General features: G+C 34.2%; 1 protein-coding gene and 1 pseudogene across 1 annotated transcript; both read right to left on the bottom strand.

Annotated features, from left to right (window-relative positions):
• Nucleotides 1-1,400: 1,400 nt before the first annotated feature.
• Nucleotides 1,401-4,869, bottom strand: KING1 (SNF1-related protein kinase regulatory subunit gamma 1). Its single transcript, XM_022049971.2, has 6 exons — nucleotides 4,515-4,869; nucleotides 3,719-3,891; nucleotides 3,049-3,219; nucleotides 2,668-2,943; nucleotides 2,090-2,253; nucleotides 1,401-1,998 (listed from the first exon to the last, which is right to left on the bottom strand). Exons 1-6 carry the CDS (start codon nucleotides 4,726-4,728, stop codon nucleotides 1,701-1,703), a joined length of 1,296 nt encoding a protein of 431 aa, XP_021905663.1. The 5' UTR covers nucleotides 4,729-4,869; the 3' UTR covers nucleotides 1,401-1,700.
• A 5,283-nt stretch (nucleotides 4,870-10,152) lies between these two features.
• Nucleotides 10,153-11,130, bottom strand: LOC148239758 (xylulose 5-phosphate/phosphate translocator, chloroplastic pseudogene; annotated as a pseudogene).
• Between the last annotated feature and the right edge of the window lie 12,772 nt (nucleotides 11,131-23,902).

The raw sequence follows: 23,902 nt of genomic DNA on the forward strand, positions 1-23,902 counted from the left end.
TAGTAAGTACATTATCATCGTATTAGAGTAACCTCAGTATTTCTCAAATAATACAATTACCATTAACTTTTATGAAAGATTTGCTTTATCTACCAATTTGAAAAGATAAAGAAGCCAGATGAAAGATTTTCAGCGTGATTGTTTGAACGGACTTATTAAATGCGGAAAGTAGCATCGGGTTGAAGATAAATTTCAATGTTAGTGTGACTCTGTGTTTGATGTTTTAAAAAAGCATACCTGTTGAATTATCTGCCCATCTCAAGGTATTTTCTGGCATGTTTAAGTTTGAATGTTTCTACATGCACTGGGCTTGTAATCTATGAAACAAAATTGACCTGCTGAAATGGTTAAGGTTGTTTTAATCTGCTATCAGGCCTCCACCACAAGACTTCCTCAGGACCTCAATAATTGCAAGTTGACTCGATCAGTCGGCTTTCGCACCAATGAATATGGAGATTTAACCTGCAATTTATTATTAATTTATTTGAAAATGGTAAGTTGAGTTTTCAACGAGCGTGTCAAAGAAGTAGTCGACGGGAGAGAGTTCTTTCGTTACGTTATTCGAAATCTCTACCAATCACAATTTATCTTCCCATTTAAGATCACAAAAGGACCAGTATAGATTAGTTGTTATTTTATCAGATTAGCTTCCTAATCTGATAAAGGCCCGACCAAAAGCAGTAACTCATTTCCTACCTCCTGCCTTGATATGTTCACTCTCAACAACGTAGGACACAACATTCTGAAAGCGCTTTCAAGTATAACAACAGAAGAATAAAAACAATATATACTTATATTATAGTAGTAACTACCAAATCACAATTAGCTGAAAACAGACCCAGTTTCGAGCCTATTAAAACGTGTTGTGTCTAATTGCTGGAAGTTACAAAAAGACAAAGAGGCCATCGGCTCAAGATCTGTGCTGTCCTGCCCATCCAAAACGTGTTTAAGAAATAGTCGGTAGGGCCGGTTGTTCATCTTTTTCAAATAATAGTGGCCCCCGTAACTCGATCTGGCTTTTGGAGGGACAACCTTGACCTTGTCTATGATTGATCACAGAATGGGTCAGTGTAAATACTAGTGGTCCATTAAGAAGAACTGACAATTTCTTGTGGCACCAAGTCTAACCACTTTAGCTTCATGCTTGGCTAGCAATCAAGGACAAATACCTTATGTTATGCCACACGGAATCTCCAAGTGACAAAATACAACTCGTTCCATTGGAATTTTCTCTTGCTAAGTTATAAGATAACAAGCAGGATTGGAATTATGCCAAGAAGTGTAAGTATCATGTTTAGTTCCAAGTGTACGACTACTTATTTAGCTACTTCCTATCACATGAAAAATGAAGATAATTTCTTTTATCATCCGGTAAGTAAATCTAAACTGGTGACTCCAACTGAACAAACGCTAGGTTTCTTTCCGGCGTCAACCCTTGTATCACAGGTACAAAAACGTTGAAAGGCTTTTCATATTTATTAGCCTGTGATACAAAAAAGGGTAAAACTGAGTTCGACAATCATCAATATATACACAGGAGATTCAACTGTGTGAACCTGAAGAAGAGTAAGTACAAGAAGTTTGCCTATATGTTACAGTTACTGTATCCAACCAGATTCCACTGCAACTTCAAACAGACAACACCAAGAATCACTGGAAATTTTCAGAAAACGGACAACATTATTTATCCTCAACACCTTTTAAACCCTGCTGTTCTGTGGCAAGGGCAAAACACCATCAAAGAAATCACCAAAATATCCTCGAGGTTCATGCACTAGCCTTGATATTATATCTCTGAGTGTGATTACCCCTTCCAGATTCCCATCATCATCCACAACGTATATCCTGTGTATCTTCTCACTGTCTAACGTCATGATCAATTCTTTCATTGTGTCACTCTTCTTGCATGTTATCATACCATTCAACAGTGGTGATGCCTCGTGATTCTTCTTTAGATGATTTCTAACTGCCATCAAGAAGTCCTTTGCTGTGATGGACCTATGCATGAGAAAAATCTTATTTTAGCAAAGCTTAGTTGAAATGTGAACAATTAACTAGCATATTTAAATACTGAAACTGATCCACAAACCTATATTCATGGTAGATCTCTGGCGCAGTAAGAAGGAACTGAATATCTCGTAGGCTTATATTACCTATTGCCTTATTACCACCTTTTTCAATGACTGGTACACCTCCTATTCTCCTTTTCCTCATCACCTTAAATGCCTGGAGCACTGGCTCATCCTCGTCCACCTAAAACATAGAAAGTGACCGGTTGAGGGAATTAATTAACATGCTCACCTGCCAAAATAGTTGTCCTGCTTCAAAAGGGAAACTTCTATAAAGGAAATGACTGACAAGTCTATTAATTTCAAAATTCCGAATATGAGCAATGAAAGTAGGTTTTTCGCTTATCACGATTTTAAGGCTAAGATATCATACAAGGACATGCTCCTGGGTTAGTATGAACAGGTAACGCATTTAAACTACAACAGTATGTGTTTCTAGACCTGAAGAGGGTAGCAAAAGGGACTAATAATGTTATTAACTGGTAATTTGGGAACACTGCAGTAACACAATATCATAGTCCCTGCTACTTACGAAGGGGTTCAAAATCACAACCAAGAAACTAGATGGGAACTTCTTTGACTAGGAACAACCACACACCTTTACAATGCTATTGGTTGACATCAGAGGAAGACCAAGTTCGTAAAGTGTTTTGTTTCCCCAGCTCTCGAACCAATGAAGCCCTGCGCATTCTGCCAACATGTGAATAACAGCAGATTGTGTGATTATGTTATCGATCTTTCTTTCACCCAAATCCACCACCGGGATGCTCTTCATTTTGTACTTTGAAAGAAGCAATAGCATGGTCAAAAAGGAGTTAGATTTTTGCAAGGCAAGAAAAGGAGCCCACCGGAATGACCCCGAAATATCCCCAACCTGCATGTTTAGAAATTAAAAGGTCATTTAGAAGCATAAAAACATAATTTTTTTGGATAAAGGAAGAAACTACAGGAAAACAAATCAGACAAGCACATGTACAACCTTAGTGTTCTTGTAGTATTCAGAGGAAGTTAGAGCCTCGAAAAAGCTTCCTGACGTTATTGCAGCATCTTCGGGACCTAAACTCCCAAGTCCTACAGCATTAGTTACTCCATTGGCTGCTACTGCAAGAGTAGTTCCAGAATGTGCACTCCTCGGAGATGGAGATTCCGACTGTCAAGAACATAAAGAGTTTCCTTTTTACTTTTCCCGAATTGAGAGAATACCAAACCACAAACAAGTGATGTTTATAATATACGTTAAGTGAACCTTTTAACAATATACCTAAAATGAAGCTTTTAACTCTTTACTATTTGTAGCATCAAAAAAGAAATTCTTTACTATTTGACACGTAGACATTAATAGAATCTTGAGAATTACGATATTTGGATCGCAAGGCTGATATCCAGAGGAAATTATGGGCAATTTTACCTTTCAACCATGTAGCAAGGCAACGTCTTCACTCAAGCATGCATGAATTGAAAAAGAAAAGTTAAAATACCAAGAACATGATTATATTGGAAGCTATCTCTTGTTTTTTTCATTTTTTCATGATGTGTGATCATATTTCTTTCTTTTCTAAAACAGTAACCCTTTAAAACTAAAAAGGGAAAAAGATATGAAATGCAAACAAACCACTTCGATCATTGGAAAAGCCCTAATAGTAACTAACCTGATGTAAAATCCACACAACAATTCCTGCAAACTCGACAATGCCAATGTATCTGTCAATCCAACTTGCATCTTCAGGAGCATCAACATCCACAATTGGCGCGCTTAAAACTTTATGATCAGCTAGTATTTTCACAGCTTCAGCTAAACTAGTGTCTGATTTGATCTCAATTTCTGGATAAAAGAATTCATAAATATCTACATAATTGATCCCAAACCAAAAATCATGGCAAAACCAAGAGAACCGAAAAAGACAGTGAACACTTGCATGGAAATATGAAATGAAGATGCTAAACTAAATCAAGATATGCAAAATCTCTCAATCATGGAAATCATATTGATGAAGATGTTGATATGACACGACGTTTCAACATATACTGTATTCTCTGTCTGTGTTCCTAATCAATAATGAAAAATGTAAAGAGAAATCTCAAAGTCCACCCGAAAAACCTTTACCAATTGGAGGTAATCTGTTGTTGCCTGGTTCAGCCCTAACCCCTAGAAGCGAGAGTAAAATTCAAATAGCAAAAGACAAGTTAATTTTCCTTCAAACCAAACAGAAGGCCATCGGGATTAAAAGCCAAAAGTGAACAAACAAGCAAAACCGTCCGCCTTTTCCACAGTTGAAGAATCATCTCTTTGACAAGTATAATTGAAAACATCCAATTCTACCAGAGATCACGATCAAGATGCGATCAACTTCCGCGATCAACGGATGCGCACATAAAAATGTATAACATCCACCAACAGTAAACATATATATATATATATATACATATATACCGCATATATAATACCTTGAGTAGAAGGAGCAGGAGGAAAAGCAGAGACAGGAATACTCTCAAAGCAAGCGTTGAGTTTATCAGTAGGACTTAGCTGCGGCTCCTGTGTATCCCACAGATCCTCTACCTGCATCCCAAGCTTTGCCTCTGGACTCGACAACTCACTCCTCGGACTCTCCTGCTTCAAGCTCTCACTCCTCATTATCCGTATCTGCTGCATACTCGCCATCTCTTCTTTCTTCTCTCTTCGCTCTCCGTCTCTGTATAGCGGTTACAAAGGTGACTAGCCCGTGGGATCTTAAACCCAGAGTTGTATATAAATTACGGAGACAGAAATATATATGTGCGGTAAACTACAGTGCGTACGGTGGACATAGTTTCAGACTTTTAACGGTGACCGCTGATCTTGTATGACTTTGTCACGTATGGACACGTGGCAGGCAGTGATTTCCGGAGGTGCATGGGTTGTGAGAGAGTGGCCAGAGTCAAAACTGAGGAGAAAACTGGTTTTAACGCAGTGTTCGGAATAGCCCATGCTTATCCGGTTTTTGGATTAGTTTATTGTCCGAAGGGGCTCTGTCTTATCCGGGTTTTACTGGCGGCCACACTAACATACGCCGGGACGTGCTTTGCGTCCCCTAGTTTTGTGCTGTCGAGAGTGTTGACTTGACCTCCACCTCACTTCGCTGCCAGTGACTCAGGTTCTTGATGACGTGGCTGCCACTACCACTGCCACTGCCACGTGTACCCCACTTATAGCCTTTTTAAATTTTGATTTTTTTATTACACACTCTTATTAAAAAAAAATAAAAAAAAAGAATATACATTATTCAATATTAATATAATTGATGAAGCCACGTAATTAGGAGTCATCTTTCAATTCTTTATCATTGTTTTTGGCCTACGTTCCCTTTCAATTAAATATCTACACGATAATATCAGCTGAATACAGAAAACATTTGTTTTTTTTTTCAATAATTAAGCTACAAAATAAAATATTTGTTCCCGCAAAATTTTAATTGGATCGTTAATACTTTTTTTTTTTAATTATAAATAATTATGAATTTGAGTTTGATTATATATTTTAATTAAAAAATTATATTATAATTAGTATTTATATATTATTTAAATAATAAAATATATTTTATAATATAAAATTTATATGACATTACATTTATTATTATTTGTAATTAATATCGAATTAGTTTGATTTATAAAAGTTAGTAATCAAGCACACCATGGTATAAATCTGATTTGGTTGATAATGCCCAAATCTCCTGATCTATTAATTAAGATACTTCTCCCTTGGACTATAAATTAAAATTAAAATTAAAATTACATGCCTACAATGATGGACTTGAACATATATACATATGTGTGTGTGTGTGTATATAAATATATAATAGGAAATTAATCATATAAATAATCTACTAGCTATATCTTAATTATAAAAGTATTTATTTATTGTGTACAGTTACATGTATAAACATATCATGCTGACATAAAGAAAATTGAAAGACAAAAGTGCCTCTCTCCATTAAATGCATCCGCATGCCTTACAACCATATACATTTAAAATTTTAATGCAATTATCATAATTAATAAAGTATTAAGATATAATATATAAATATATCATATCACATTTGACACTTTTAGTTGTAGTATCATTTTGTATCTTAATAACACATTTTTTTGTCTATGATATTTATTGAGTTTAAGATATTTATGTTTTTTTAAAAAATAAATTTAAACTCTAATTAACACTTCTTATATTATACTTATTCCTTAGTTTTAAAAAAATAATAATAAGTTTAAATCATGGGTACATACTGTGTTCAATGTACCAAACAGTAATGAAAAAGTCAATGAAAATTTATGTTTGATATTTTAATTATTGGTACTTAAATTTGATTTGTAAATAATTAATCTCTATCATTTAATATATTTGATTTGTATCACATCCATATATTTACACTAAACTACTACATAAAATAAATGTATTTAATTTTAAATTAAGTTAATTAGTCTATACCACAATCTAGGCGGTCCACATCATTCCACCCGGTGCCCTTTTGACATGAATTCTTATTTAAAATCAGTGCATGATTTAGTATTCGATGTGTTCTAATGAGATCATATAGCAACTCTCTTTTATTCATCTGAAGAGCCTTGTTGTCACCGACTTTCTAATTGTATATGACACCTACATTATGAATACTTAGCTACTAGATAATAAAGAGTGTGAGGACATTGTACAACTACTTAATAAAACTTATAAATGATGATACATAATCACTTGACACCTGACATCGAGTGTAATTAGAGAGTTTTTTACCCAAAAGTAATTTATGAAAATAGACTTTTTTAATTCTTTCACGATGATGAGTGTGTTAGATATTGTTTATTGGAATTGCAATGGGGCAGGCAATAAATATTTAGAGTTCATACTAAAGAACTTATCTACTTAGATAGACCTTATATTTTAGTTACACTTTAACATCATATTATGGGTAGCAAAGCCAACGACATTATCAATAAATTTAGGCTTTTTAGTTATCTACACGTGAAAGCCTTTGGTATCTCAGGTAGTACTTGAGTCTTTTTGCATAGTCACTAAAATCTTAAGATCCTACGAACCCTGAAACAGTACATACATTATAGAATTATTTATAATAATTTCAAGTGGATGTCTACTACAATTTATACTAGCCCACGTGAAGTCGTTAGAATTAAGTTGTGGAATCACCTAAAAAAAAACTCCTACTATCTTTATCCTCTAAATTCTTAAAAGTGATTTTAATGATATTACTACCCATATTGACCAAATTGGTGGGTCTATTGACTATCTTAAAAGAACCCACATGTTTCACTCCCATATGGAGGGTTATAGACTTATTTACAGACCTCAATTATAAGGGATTGTTTAAATCATATGATGGCCTCATATGCCAACTTGGATGACTTTTAGAAGTGGAACAAATTTGTTAACCTTCTCTTACAAACCACCTATTTAGATATCGTACACTTTTATGTATATCCCAACACTTTAGATGAAGCTATAGGGCCTCATTCTAATTATAGGCCTTTCGTAGTTCGATCTATTTATTCTAAACTATGGCTGCATCTTAACCCATGATTAAGTCTCATTGGAAAATTATTTGGTCGTTCCCAGCCCCTAAGAAGATCTGATATTTCATGCAGATTATTGTTTTAATCGTCTCACTACCAATGTTGAAAGAAATCATAGACACCTAACTGAGGATGACCATTACTAAGGATGCCACTTTGGTTGTGGAAATGGCTTACATGTCATTAGAGATGGCCCACTCGTAGCATAGGTATACGGATATTTAAATAATAATAGATATACTAAAAAAAAATTATCTTTTTTATTTAAATGTTGATGAAATGGAATCTCAACACCAATATGAGTACATATGATATGCAAACTAGAAGGTGATCTTTCCTACTGCGACTTGGCTCTTATGGAAGATAATAAATGAAACTATTTTCGAGAATGTGGACTATATCATCATCTCATCTACTATGAATATCATTATTATGGCTCTTGAATTCTACGAAACCTTGCTCCATCATCGTTAGACGAATCTTGATAACCAATCCATATATCCTTAAGTGGGTTGGATGGCCCCTCATCCTGAGTGATATAAACTGAACACTAATATTTTTGCTTTTGATAACCTTGGTCTTATGACTGCTAGCGTCTTCATGAAAGATAACGATAAAAACTGGGTGACAGCCTCCATGAGCAATTTAGGTCACACTAAAGTCCTATCTGACGAGTTTCATGGTGTCTTATAAGGCTTAAAACTCATTTGGAATGTTGATATTAAAAAGCCCATTGTCAATGTGAACTCCCTCCAAATCAAACACCTACTCCAACCTAACCACCATGTTCACACTAGTGTGGAGAATTAGATTATAAATATCTTCTATCTAGATTGGGATATCTAACTCTCCATATTCACCATAAGGGCAATGCTTGCATGAATCGTCTAGCCAATTGAGCTCATTACACTTCCCTAGATAGCTCGATGTTGTACGAGGCTCCTGTAGATTTTCATGCTTTTCTTTATATAAATTATTGCGACACTATGTTCACTTGTCTCAATAGACATTAATACTATATGCTCTTATTTTTTTTCCTTTTTTGATAAACGAAAATATTTATAAGTTTATTATTGTGAAATTTTCTCCCAAAGTCATTAATCATTGATCCAATATTTCATATTTACTTTTTGTCACATATGATTTATTGTTTTTATTATATTTCTTACTTAGGCATATGAGTAAAATGCTAAAGAAAAGTCTTTCATAATTCATCTTTCTTTGAATTGGTGACTTTTTTATTATACTTTCCACTTGAGAGTCATAAACAATTAATCTCAAAAAATTAAAAATTAATATTTTTTAAATAATTTGTAATGAGTGACTTGAGCTTGTAAATAGAGTTCGACAATAATATATTTCTAAAACTAAAGTCGAGTTATTGATAATAGATGCCCTGAACATGTATATAAAGTTCATACATTATTTAGTTTTCCGAAATGATAATTGAAGTATCATAATTATTCAAAGATATCATAACTAGTTGTGGTCTCTATACTGCATTTGATGTTTATACTATATTTGGTTGATAGACCATTAATGTGCGGTATGATAATTCACTGAGTTTATCTTGTTTGGATCACTTCCAAATAGATGATATGGTTAGTTGGGTGGTTTGTAGTGGTAAATTATTTTTTCTTTTTTTTTTCAGATTTTTCAAACTACTGATTTGGTAGTTTTTAATAGTTGAAAATCTTTCTTCTCGTTTCGCCCTTACCCAAATTTTGTTTTTCTTATACCTAAACCTGTTATTCTTTCTTTGCCTCAATTGCTTCTCCTCTTCTCCTCTGTTTCTGCTTCCATATTCTGCTCCTACTTCTGCTTCCATATTCTGCTCTTACTTCTGCTTCTGCTTGTTGCGAAAAGCTATTTCTGCTTGTGTTTGCTTCACCACCGGTGTTAACTTGCTCACCAAACACAGTATCAATCGAGGTATATACTAATTATATTTTCTTTTTGATAAAAATGGCTTCTACCTAATCAATGAAGCATGGTTATGTATCCAGTTTGTTACTTAGTCTGTTCAGTCTTCTGCATAAAAACCTGTATTGAGATTTCTTGCTTGGAACGGAGTGTATGTATACTTATACTAAACTCTCTTGCATTAGCAGGACCTACAATTTTAAAATATGGACCATTAAAGCAGTTTTCCAACTAGTTTATAGCCATTTCTCCCTGACTCCTCTCTCTCTCTCTCTCTCTCTCTCTCTCTCTACCCATAATGTTCCAATCTGAATCAACTTTACCTCTTCTATTTGAGAGAGGAAATGATATTGCTCCTGTTAGCTTGATATTCTAACTCAATATCGACATTGTGGATGTTTGAAATATTTTTGTGAGGATTTACACATTTCTGTATTACATGATATTCACATTTCAAAAAAATATGAAAGGTGTAACAAATGCTTGGCAAAGTGGGAAAAAAAGATGTTGACATATGCGTGCTTGTGTGTATACTAAATCAGTAAATATGTAAAATTAAAGAGTTGTACAGGAGGGAGAAAGTTACTCCCTTGATATAAAGTTCATATACCTGACCAGGAAAGAAAAGGAAAAAAAAAAAAAAGAGCAGAGAAGAAGTAATGAGATGATTGAAAATTAGGGGTGGAACTGGCAGTTGCTGCTGCAATCCTCATCTTCTCTATCAACCACATCTTTAGTCAATTTAGGTATGTTTAGCTCTACAACATCCCCTGAATCTGTAAAAAAGCCGGATGCAGAACTTAGGTCCTACCCCATTACTTACCCCTTTGAAGGAACAATTACCTATTGAAGAAAATGAAGAGAAACTCTAAAGGAACAAAATTTGCAATCCTTAAAGCAACGTAAAATAGAGAAAAAAAAGAAAACTAGATTAAGAAACCCAACTGCCAGCAAGCCAAGAAGAACATAAAGAGGAAAAAAAGGCCTGTTAAAGAGACAAAGATTGACAAAATGTTAGTTCTTCTTTTTCTCTGCTATTTTCTTCTTAGTTGTTGCTTGTAAATAAAGGAAAATCCCAAATATGGCAATAGCTAATCCAAGTGTATTCAAAGGCCTAACAGGGTTCCTAAAAACTAAAACAGTTGATACAATCACCTCTACACCTCTTCATAGTGTTCCCAACTGAAAATGTTAGAAGACTAATTTCATCAAGCGCTTGGTAAGATGATTGGTTACATAGATAGTAAAATATCCCAGACAGCAGCACCCATAAATAGAAAGTGGATGATTTTCCTACTGATTCAATTACTTTATGATACCCCTGAATCCATTGTGACCCTTCAACAAAAATCGCAATCGAAAACATGTAAAGCAATGAGATTATACTGATCCGACCATACAAGTTCAATCCATTAACTTCCTTGAAATTCTGCAAACTCCTCTTGGAATAAATGTTCCTCAAAACAAACCCCTCATTGGTAATCAGTGCACCCCAAAAGCCTTGAAAATTGAAGGACACTTCAGTAATTGCAGCTAAAGAGCAACATAGGAGTGAGAGAGAGACGTATATATGAAGAAATTATGCATACTTATATATTTGATAAACAAAGATTGTTGGGGGCAGTAGGTAGCGGTGGAACGTAATGGAAAATCCTTGGCAATCTCCATTGAAGAAATTTGTTCCTTGTTTGATACTTGTGAAACAGAGATTGGTTGGTAGCATTTTTTTTCTTTTTTGTGTTATTTTTATGGCTATACTTTTCTCCTAATTTCATGCCACCCAATAATTCACTAAACTCTCCCATACTCTACAATACTTCACCTTATCAAGGTGTCATATAAATATAAGAGTCTGCAGCCTTTTTAATTAGATAGAGAGAGATCCTGCATCTATTTATTCTCTCCATATCACGCTTGGCAGCAACTTTCATTGCTTTTTGCATGTAATGAAAAATTTGAAAAAATTTTACTTGGATTGGCATAAATTTATTCTCTCTTAATTTAGCCAAAGGTATAAATTTTACTTGGAAAAAATTTGATTCACTACTAATTAGAGAATTTAGAATATGATTTGCTTTAACTGTTAAAAATAAATAATCCTCTTACTCTTGTTTTCTATTAAAGCTTATTCTTGTTTTATGTTTCCTCATAAGATAAGAAAAATGGATCTTGCAGAACATGTAGCTATTTTAATGGGGTATTTTGTCAGTCTTGTTGCGATTTGTATTCATAAAAGGAGAAAGCTTCAACTTACTAAGGAATTACGACTAGAGAGAGAGAAAGTTCAAGATATGCTGATGAAAAGTTTGGTCTCAAGTGAGTTTTACCAGCATATTATCAGGATGAGAGCTCAAATCATTATGAATTTATGTCGTTTATTAGTTATAGATGGTGGACTTAGGCACACTGTTTATGCTATTGTTGATGAACAAGTTGTTAAGAACCTTTACCTATTAGGATACAATGAGAGAAATCGAGTTCTATATTAGCATTTTTGACGATCCGAAGAGATAACAAGTCGGCATTTTCATACTATGCTATGATGTATAGTACAAATATCAAATAAATTTCTTATTCAACTATATGGATCACAAGTGCATTCGGAAATAACCAACAATTCTAGATTCTTTCTATATTTTAAGGCAAATATATAAGTTATTTAATTTATAATTTTTCATAATTTACAAGTTTAATTAAGTTTTTTTAATTAATTGTAAGTTTAACTATTTAGAAAATAATTAATTTCAGGATTGTGTTGGTGCAATTGATGAAACACGTATACGTGTGAAAGTGTCTAGAAGTGATGCCCTAAGATTTAGTGGGAGAAAAGATTACCTCACACAAAATATATTGACAGCTTGTATATTCGATTTAAAATTTACATACATCCTAGTCGGGTGGAAGTAGACCGCATCAGATTCAAGAATATTAAAGCATGCATTAAACAGACTTGAGGATCTTTTAGTTATTCCCAAAGGTAATTAAAATATATTAAATTTGAATGTATAATCTATAAGTCTGAAGAAAAAGTTATAACTCAAATTATTCATTGTTTATAGGTAAGTTCTACTTTGCAGATGATGGTTTTATATTGCAATGTTGAATAATTTCTCCATATAGGGCAGAATGGTACCATTTGAGTGAGTACTCAAAGAATCCACCATGTAATGCTCGTGAGCTATTTATCTTCGTCATGCTTCTTTACGTATCCAATTTAACATGTTTTTGGAGTTCTTAAGAAACGTTTTCTAATTATTTCAAGCTCTATTGAACCTCATTATCATATCAAACATTTTAATTGCATTATATTTACTTGTTGCATTTTGCACAACTACTTACAGGGAGAGGATCCAAATGATGAACTTCTTACAGAGGTTGATGAAGATCTTCAGCACGCTTATCACGATGAACAAAGTCAATATAACATTAGGGATAATATTGAGGAAACAAGGAGGGGGAAAACTATTAGAGATCATATAGCAGCTGATATGTGGGTTGCTTATAATATTTGATTACATTTTGACCTAATGTGTTGTTTATGAGATTTGTATGGTTTATGACTTGTGAGTTATTTTAAAGTTTTAATTGAACAATTTAATTTGGAATTTGTATGATATATAATTATATCTGTTGGTTATATCTATTTGTGTTGAATGGTATATGACTTTATGATTATATGATTATATCTATTGGTGTTGTGTTGTGTGTTTTAGAAAATGGCAAAGAGGACCAGATCTGCAGATGGAGGGAGTAACATTGTCCATTAGACAGATGCTATGGATGATGTAACACCCAACTATTTCTTTTTAATTTTATTATTTTATTTTATTTTATTTTATTTTATTCTATATAAATATAATTAAGTATTAATAGAATTTAATTTAATAAAAATAATAATAATAATAATAATAAAGGGATAAAAATTATTTAGGGATTTAATTGAAAACAATTTTAGAGAAAATTGGTGAAAATTTAGGTTCTTGGGATATTTTTGAAAGAAAAATTGAAAATCGGAGGTCAAAACGCAATTTAAAAAAATTGTACCACGTCAGCTGCCCGGTCAACAGCCTCGGCCAACCAGAACGCGCCAGGTGGCAGAGACGCTGACAGGGGAGGCCACGCAGGAGGGAGCCACGTGGGCGATCAGCGTGCATGTGATCGAACGGCTGAGATCCATTCCCGCGCGCATGGACGATCCAGATTGCATCGCGTACGAATGGCCCAGATCGAATCGCAATGAACGGTCCAAATTCATTCTCTATTTAATCGCGATCAGACGGTCCAGATTAAAAGCGATGGACGACTCAGATCAAAAGCGGATGGGTATAAATAATTTCATCCGCACCCAAACTCAAACCCTAGCCGCCAGAGCCCATCGCCAGAGAAGACAGCCCAATCGCGGGGGAGCCGACCATTGCCACCCGCCGCCATACCGGAGCAATTTTCAGCGACCAAACGAGGTAAAAATTCTACTCTTTGCTCAGAATTTGATTCTAAACCCACCTATGTCCAAATCGAAGCGAAAGCACCGGCCAATTGGCCAGAAAATGTCGCTGAAGCTCAGTGGCGCCACCACGGGGTGTCTCGATTTTTGCCTCTGATGAGACCCGTTTCGATTCCCGTTTGATGTAATTTTTCCACCATTGTGATCACTGTTTCCTCCTCTATAGGTTGACCGGAGCAAAATACTCAACCGCGATGTGAGCCGGAGGAGCCATCGCACCGGAGAGCCCCACAGTCGGTGACTTTCAGTTTTTCACATTTTTTCAGCCCACTAAGTGTATTTTCTCACAGGAACCGATGCAAGTTTTGCTGAATTCGATCGAAAACAGCCAACTCAAGGCGGATCACCACCACGAGCGGAGCCATCGTGCCAGAATTCTGAAATTGGCCGAGTAGGCCCTAGGTCTGATTTTTGAGTTATTTGGGACATGTGTAGGTACCGTAAGCACGTTTTAGTTCCCGAAAAAAAATTCAGGGAACCTAGGGACCGCCCGTAGGTGCAGTGACAATCTAATTTTCGACGTCGAATCAAATACGGACCCCTCACCCTACTTCTTATCATGGAATTAAAGTTCGAATAAATGGTAATACTATATTTTGTGCAATTAATAGATATGCATAATTAATTAAGTTTGCTAATGCAGCTCGAAATCGGACATTATTCCCTGTCGATTCCTGTTTGATTTATTTTATATTTTAAATATATTATGGTATCTAGTCTATCTATTCTATAATTTTAAATGCATGAATTACTGCTTACCTCACTACTGTGTGATTTTGGGAAGCTAAGATATGTTTGCCTTGTTGGATGCACATTACTTGTTTATGTATTCATGTTTGAGTTGGTAACGGAGACCAAGGACAAATAGGAATGGGATGGGATTTGATAAATGGATAAGATGACAGCCTCATTAGATATCCTGAGAGATGGTGGATGGACCGAGTTCATAGGGAACCCTAGTATGAACGTTGTCTCATACCGGACGGGGTATGGCGACTTGGCCATTTAGTGCTCATACCGGACAGGGTATAGGGATGGCCCGCTTCACCATCATACCAGACAGGATATTGAAATTTATTGTTTTGGCGCTCATACCGGACGGGGTATGGGGACGGCCCTGGAATTAAGATTGTTAAGAGGAATAGTTCACTTATAGCTGAGACCCCTATGGATCTCCATGGATACTAGTAGGCTGGTAAAAATAAAAAACGGTAATAATCAGTTATTGTTAATGGAAACGGGTTTATGATGTATTTTATGTTACTGATTATGCATGAAATTGTGATCTGTATGATGTTATTATTTTTATACGATGTTTTCACAAGTTCTCCAATAGTAAGAAAAAGGGTAAGTGATTTTATATTAAATAATTATATTGGTTTAAAATTTGTGTTCCATTGGTTGTTTTCGATTTTCTACCAACCATTTAAGATCAGGAGGATCTGATTCCCGAGCCCGATCCACAAGAAGACGGCGAGTATATGCTAAATACTTTATAGTTTCCTTTATTTTTTTCATTTCTCATATTTTTTTTAGAGAACTTATTCCATAATATTGTTTACTACTTTTAAGTTATTGTGTAAGGGATGTTAACCTTAATCTTTTATTTCGCTTCCGTACTCAAATTATTATATATATTTCCTTTTGAATTTACGGGGCCGTTACAGATGATGTGTTAGTAAATGTCTTTTACGATCAGCATGTGTTAGGCCGTAGATCTAGTGGGGCATTCACCACACAAGCTATTGATTGCATTGTGGATCAACTGAGAAATGCATATCCAAACATGCTCATTGATAAAGAGCGGATTCACAACCGCATCAAAAATTTGAAACGACAATTCTTCAAATAGTATGACGTCTTCAAACATGGATTGAGTGGTTTTGCCTGGAATCCGACAACTTAAACATTTGAAGTAAAAGAAGAAGTGTGGCAACAACTACTAGAGGTAAATCACCTAGTTTATCACATGTTATTTGCATTATTTTATACGGTTTGAATGTTAATATATTATTTCATCCTAAACTCAACCTGAAGTAGCTGAACTGAAGAACAGATGTGTACAGAATTACGACAAAATGTTAGAAATATTTGAAAAGGACAGAGTCAATGGAATTAGTTATGAAACAACATTTTCCTCTCAAGGACAAAAGGAAAAGGAGTGGCAATGAACATGCAATGAGCACTGAAAAGGTTGACCATCAACTTACCCAAAATTTAGATAGCAATTTTAATTTTGAGAGCATGGATCCGGTGAATGATCCTCCAATGCCCAAAACTCCTATTTCGCAATGCCAACAAGAATCATAATCTTCCTACATACAGAAAAAATTGAAACATCTACGTACTATCCTAGAGGAAGATTATCTGGCTCAACAACTTAGAGTGGTTGCAAAAGTAATCGAGAAAAATACAACAAACGCACAAGTTCATTGTAACACCCGAAAAAAAAAAAAATAATAATAATAATAATTTTATTTATTTATTTATTTTTATTTATTTATTTGATTTTTTTATTTAACTTAATTTAATTTAATTCAATGAAAATATAAATAATAAAAATGATAAAATTGGGTAAAAATATTATTTGGATTTAATAGAAATTGATTTTAGGAAAAATGGGTGAAAATTTGGATTCTGGGGGTATTTTTGAAAAAAAAAATCAGAAACCGGGGGTCAAAACGTAATTTAGAAAAGTTGTGCCACGTCAGCAGCCACGTCAGCGGCCCGGTCAGCAGCCCCTGCCAACCAGGACGCACCGCATGGCAAGGACACGCTGACCAAGGGATAGGCCACAGGGGCGATCCGCGTGCGCGCGATCGGACGGCCCAGATCCGTTCCCGCGCGCACGGACGGCCCAGATTGCATCGCGATAAACGGTTCAGATTTAATCTCAATTAAATCACGATCGAACGGTGCAGATTCAATCTTGATGGACGGTCAAGATTAAAAGGCAAATGGTATAAATACCCCCACCCACACCTGACCAAAGAAACCCTATCCGCCAGTGCTCGCTGGAGAAGAAGAACAAGACGCTAGAGGAGCCGGCCGCCGCCACCCACCGCCGTACCAGGGAAGTTTTCGACTGCCGATCGAGGTAATTTTTCTCCTCCTTGCTCGTTTTTCGACGCTGAGTCCGCCTATGGCCAAACCGGAGCCAAACCACTGGTCAAACGGCCGAAAAACTCAGCCGAAACCCAGCGGCGCCGTCGCGCCCCTCCTCAGTTTTTGCCTCCGATTAGGCCCTTCCTGACCTCCGTTTGATGCAAATTTTATACCACTGTGATCACCGTTCTTTTCTCTACAGGTTGATCGGAGCCAAACATCAAAACGTGACTCACGCCAGAGGAGCCGCCGCACCCGAGAGCACCGCCGCCGGTAAGTTTCTGTTTTTCGTGATTTTTCAGCCCACTGAGGGCCCTAGGGTTGTTCTATCGCAGTGACCGATGCAAGCGTTGCCGAATTCGACCGAAAACTGTCAACTTGAGGCGAATCGCCGCCGCTTGCGGCGGCGCCGTCGCCAGAGCACGGCGGAGCCGCCGTGCCAGAATTGCGATATTGGCCGAAAGGGGCCCTATGTCTAATTTGGGATTTTTTGGGACACTTGCAGGTATTAGTAGTGCGTTTCAGCTCCCCGGAAAAAATTCAGGAAAAATTAGGGACAGCCTGTAGGCGCACTGTAGAGCCGTATTCAGACCCCGAAACAAGTAAGGACCCCTCACCCTATTTCCTATCACTGTATTAAAGTTCAATAAATGATAAAACGGTATTTCATGAATCAATAGATGTGTGAAATTGTTTAAGGTCGCTAATGGAGCCCGAGTCTGGTGTATTTATCGGTCAGTTGTTGTTTATTCTATTTTACAGTTTTAAATGCAGTATGATGTCTGATGTTCTTATTTCATAGTTTCGTGTGCATATATCACTATTTTATTGATTATGGGTTGAATGACTGAGAACCCGATGTTGTGTGTTGTCTTGTTTGGCATAAACTACTGGTTTGCATGTTTGTGTGTGATTTGATGATGGTGACTGAGGAAAAAAAGAATAAAAAGTTACGTGAATTAATAAATGGATAATATAGACAGCCTGACTAGATATCTTGGAAGATGGTGGACGGACCGGGTCCGTAGGGAACCCTACCGGGAACGTGGTCTCTCATACCGGATGGGGTATGGAGACCTTCGGTGTTTTGGCGCCCATACCGGACAGGGTATGGGGACGGCCCGTTTCACCCTCATACCGGACGGGGTATTGAGGTTTATGGTTTTGGTGCCCATACCGGACGGGGTATGGGGACGGCTCTGGAATCAGGTTATAAATGTTAAGGGTTCACGGGTAGCGGGACCCCTATGGATCCCCATGGATACTAGTAGGCTGGTAAATGATGAAAATATGTTGTGTAATGATTGAAATGCAAAGGCGTGGTAAGTATTATGTTATATAGTTCATATGATTTCATGATGATGATAATGTTATTGCTTTCGTATGTTGTTTTATGGATCTCACCGAGGTAAGTGAACAGTAAATGATTTTATTATTGATAAAAGAATTTGTTATAAATTATGCTACATTGGTCTTTTTATATTTTTTACCCATATTTACCTCCGTGGCGGTGAGATAGTGTGATGTCTTTACTGGGCTGGTGTAGCTCATTCCTTATTTAACCATTTCAAATCAGGAAAACATTGTTCCCGAGCCCGTTCCGCAAGAAGACGGCGAAGGGGACGCCTAAAGACTCCGTAGTTATATTTATAATTTTTATTTCCGAGTTTCTCTTTTAGTTAGTTTGTTCTTTTATAATTTGAGCACGTTTTTGGTTTTAGTGTAAGGAATGTTAATCAAAATTTTTATTACGCTTCCGCATTTGACATTTTTAATACACATATTTTATTCTAAATTTCCGGGGCCGTTACATTCCTGTTCCAGGAAACCAGCTGTATGAAGAGATTACTCGTTTGGGTCTTGATCCACATATAGAAATAGAAGCTTATCTGCTTCTTATGAGGGATCCAACCTTGATTGCTGCTTTTGTGGAATGTCTTCCTGAACGGCATAGTTCTATGTTAAGTAGGTTGCTTCAATAATCAGGTAATGAATTACATTAAATTTTATTTTCAAATATTAAAACTTATTGATTTGTAGTATTTGATTTTTTTAATTTCTTTTCATTTTTAGATAATTAAAAATGGGGGCTGTTGTTGCGAAGTACAAGATTCTAGTATGGACTTAGGAAATTTGTGAAAAATATGTTGGATGTTTAATTTATAATTAGAAAAGCAAATGTTTAGAAACTATACTGTTTAATTTATATTGAATTTGTAGTTTGAGTGATTTAACATGTATTATATTTTTAGAATTCTTATATTTATACGACTATGTATTTTTTTCTCTTTTTTTTTAAAATTAATTGTATACATATTAAAAAGAATATCATTAAAATATGTAAGATGATTGAATGTACATACTTATTTACTTATTTAAACATTAGCAAACCTGAAATTTGTTCTTAATAAAATTTATTTATTTAGATTATTTATGTTATAAAAATTATAATAATTATTATTATATAATAGATAATTTGTTAGATTTTTTTTCAATTTATAATCATAAATAAAAAAATTTATTTTTAAGTTAATTTTTAATATTAAGTATAAAAAACTTAAATAATTTTACAAGTTAAATGATTTAATTATAAGTTAAATAAGTTTTTGTTAAAAATTAAATTTGTATTATTTGTAGCAAATTTATTTTTTGATATTTTAAGAATTAAGTTAAATGAATTTTTTTAAAAAAAATTAAATTTTTATTCTTCATAATAAATTTATTTTTTGATATTTTAAGAAAAAAATTCATTAAAAATTACAGTTTAAATAATTTTAAAAGTTAAATGACTTAATTATGAGTAAATGAGTTAATTATAAGTTAAATAAGTTTTTGTTAAAAATTAAATTTGTATTATTTGTAGCAAATTTATTTTTTAATATTTTAAGAATTAAGTTAAATGAATTTTTTTAAAAAAAATTAAATTTTTATTCTTCATAACAAATTTATTTTTTGATATTTTAAGAAAATAATTCATTAAAAATTACAGTTTAAATAATTTTAAAAGTTAAATGACTTAATTATGAGTAAATGAGTTAATTGAATGTATGTAATTATTTAATTATTTAAATATTAACAAAACTGAAAATTATTCTCAATAAAATTTATTTATTTAGTTTATTTATGTCATAAAAATAATAATATTAAATACTATACAATAGATAATTTGTTAAAAAATTTTCAGTTTATAATCATAGATAAAAAATTATAATTTTAAATTAATTTTTTAATTAAATATGTAAAAATTAAATTTTTATTCTTTATAGAAAATTTAATTTATAATTTTAAAAAATCATTAAAAATTATAGTTTAAATAATTTTATAAATTAAATGACTTAATTACAGGTTAAATAAGTTTTTTTCTTATATATTTTTATTTAATATTACATACAAGAAGACATCGAAAAATTGATAATTTGACTAAATATACAATCATATCATCCTATCAATCTAAACAAAATAGCTGTTATTATCATATATTACTACACAATCTTCTTAAAAATTATATAACTTGATAATTATCATCATGTGCAATTACCAAACATTACCATACATTAATTACTCATATAAAAAAATCAACAAAACACAGCATTAGGGTTTATAATTGTAAGGTGATAAAAAAAAAATATATACTTACTATGTTATACTCTCAAAAATATTTTTTCACTAGTGCAAAATTTTACCACACAAGTTAGTTTATCACCACTAATAATATCAATAAGTCTCATTAAATTTTTTGAATATGTCGTGCAAGTTGCAATTGCTCATAACTCAATTAATTAGTATTATTTCCATTCGTAGCCACTAGTAAAGACAATTATTGCTCAACCTTTGCACCATATTTTGTAACACCCCAAAATTAATTGTATGTAATCTAAAATTTATAAATATAATTTTTATAATTTATTTTTCATTTAATTTAGAGTAAAAATAAAATAAAATTGATTAAGGATTAAATTGAAAATAATTTTAGGAAAAAGATGTAAAAATTTGGGTTATATGGTATTTTTGAAAGAAAAATCAGAAAATATGGGCCAAAATATAATTTTGGAAAGTTTCGCTATGTCATACGCTCGGTCAGCAGGCCCAGTGAATCAGGATGCGCTGCATGGCAGCGGACGCTAATGCGGTGCCACGCAAGTGATCCGCGTACCTGCAATCAAACGGCCCAGATCCGTTCCCGCACGCACGGACGGCTCATATGCGTTCCCTCCCCAAACGTGATCGAACGGTCAGATTTGAATGCGATCAGATGGCCCAGAGTGGATCGCGATGGATGGTCCATATTGGATCGCGATGAATGATCCAGATTCACTCTATATTTAATCACGATCGGACGGTCCAGATCAAACGCGTTGGACGACCTAGATCAAAAGCGGACGGATATAAATAACCCTCATCCGCACCAAACTCTAACCCTAGCCGCCAGAACCCCTCGCTGAAGAAGAAGACCTGACCGCCGGAAAGGAGCTGCCGCCGGAAAGGAGCTGCCACCACCCGCCACTGCACCGGAACCCTTTCCGACCACCAAAAAAGGTAAAAACTTTCTCTTTTACTCAAAATTCAATTTTAAGCTCACTCATGGCCAAATCGGAGTAAAAAGACCGGTCAATTGGTCAGAAAATGCCAGTGAAACCCAGCAGCACTGCTGCGAAAAATTTCACAAAATGCCTCCGATGAGGCCCTTCTCAATTCCTGTTCTGTGTAATTTTTTCACCGTTGTGATCACCGTGTCCTTCTCTATAGGTTAACTAGAGCAAAACACCCAACCGTAATGTGAACCGGAGGAGTCGTCATACCGGAGAGCCCCGCCGCTAGTGAGTTTCGGTTTTTGGTATTTTTTCGGCCAACTGAGACTCTTTAACGTATTTTTTCACAGAGATCGATGCAAAATCGCCCGAATTCGACCAAAAACAGCAGAAAATAATCGACCCGAGGCGGACCGCAGTCGTGCCGGAATTTTGTGATTGGCTGAGTGGGTCCTGGGGCTGATTTTGGGTTTGTTTGGAACATTCGTATGTACTATTAACGTGTTTCAATTCTCAAAGAAAAATTTAGGGAACGTAGGGACCGCCCATAGACGCAGTAAACAGCTTAGCTTTTCGGGCGTCAATCGAGTAAGGATCACTCACCCTATTCCCTATCATAGAATTGAAGTCTAAATAAATATAATATGGTATTTGTATAAATTAAATAAATGTGCATAATTAATTATTGATTGCTAATAGAGCCCGAACCAGAAATTATTCTCTGTTAATCTTTGTTGATGTATTTTACAGTTTAAAAGCATGATGGTATCTGGTTTATCAATTTTATAATTTGAATGCATGAATTGTTGTCTTATGTGACTACTATTTGATTGAAAAATTAAGATATGATTATATTCCCTGGTGTATGTTTGTTTACTTATATGATCATGGTTGATTTGGAAAATAGAGACTAAAGAAAAACAGGAAAGTTGTATGATTAAATAAACAAATAGAATGGCAGACTTACTAGATATCTTGAGAGATGGTAGATGAACCGGGTACATAGGGAACCCTACCGTGAACGTTCTCTCATACCGGACGAGGTATGAAGACTTGATAATTTAACGCTCATACCGAATGAGGTATGGAGACGGTCCACTTCACCCTCATACTGGACGGGGTATTGAGATTTAATAATTTAGTGCTCATACCGGACGGGGTATGAGAACGGCCTGTAATTGAGATTGTTAAAAGAAAGGGTCACGTGTAGTAGGGACATCTCTATGAATTCTCATGGATACTAGTAGGCTGGTAAAAAATGACAGTTATTGTTTGGTTATTTGACTATATGTGTAGATTTATGATATGTGTTATGTTGCTGATCTTACATGAAATTATGATCCGCATGATATTATTATCTGCATAGGTTATTTTCATAAATTCCACTGTGGTAAATGAACGGTAAATAATTTTATAATTAATAAATAGATTTGCTAAATTTAGTGCTCAATTAGTTATTTTTGTTTTTATACATACCTTTATTTCTATATCGGTGATATAGTGTGATATTCTTACTGGACTAGTGTAGCTCATTCCTTATTTAACCATTTCAGATCAAGAGAACCAGATTTCAGGGCCTGATCCGCAAGAAAATTGCGAGTAGATGCTAGATATTTTCTCTTTTCTCTTTATTTCCTTATTTCTTGTGTTTCTTTCAAAAAAAGTAAATTTCGTAATGTTGTTTAGTATTTTTAAGTTATTGTGTAAGAAATGTAAAGTCTGGATATTTATTACGCTTCCACACTTTAATTATCTTTTATTTCTTTTAGATATTTCCGGGTCGTAACATGTTCTGATTCACCATGTTTATAACTTGTTATGTTGGTTATTTTCTATGTTATATTGATTCTCATATTTTATTGTATATTAAGAACAACTATTCCTTTAAGTGCATGGTTCTTTCACAATTTGTTAAAACCACATGAATTTAATCAGATTATATATTCGATTTATAATAATTCACTCAATTGATAAAGTTATGATTAAATATCTTTTTAGAAAAAAATATAAACAAATATAAAGATAACTTAATTTCATTCAATTACAAGTTACAATTTTGAAAATGGTATATATATTTTTTATTATTTTTTTAAAAAAATAAATTATGTTCATATAAAAACTCTTGTACATATTTATAGTAAAAATAAATATTTATTTAACTATTCACAATATTAATAAAAATTATTAAAATAGTTTATGTTAAGTATTTTTAT

This window comes from Carica papaya, chromosome 9, assembly GCF_054855325.1.
Source record: "Carica papaya isolate Zhongbai chromosome 9, ASM5485532v1, whole genome shotgun sequence".
In the NCBI taxonomy this organism is placed as follows: Eukaryota; Viridiplantae; Streptophyta; class Magnoliopsida; order Brassicales; family Caricaceae; genus Carica; species Carica papaya.

Bases quoted from the DNA above. Each gene is read 5' to 3' on its own strand.
- KING1 (XM_022049971.2), bottom strand. From the start codon at position 4,728: ATGGCGAGTATGCAGCAGATACGGATAATGAGGAGTGAGAGCTTGAAG. The intron at 3,892-4,514 runs GTATTATATATG...TCTTTTATCCAG, and splicing joins TCCTGCTCCTTCTACTCAAG to AAATTGAGATCAAATCAGAC. The intron at 3,220-3,718 runs GTTAGTTACTAT...TGTTCTTGACAG, and splicing joins TTGTGTGGATTTTACATCAG to TCGGAATCTCCATCTCCGAG.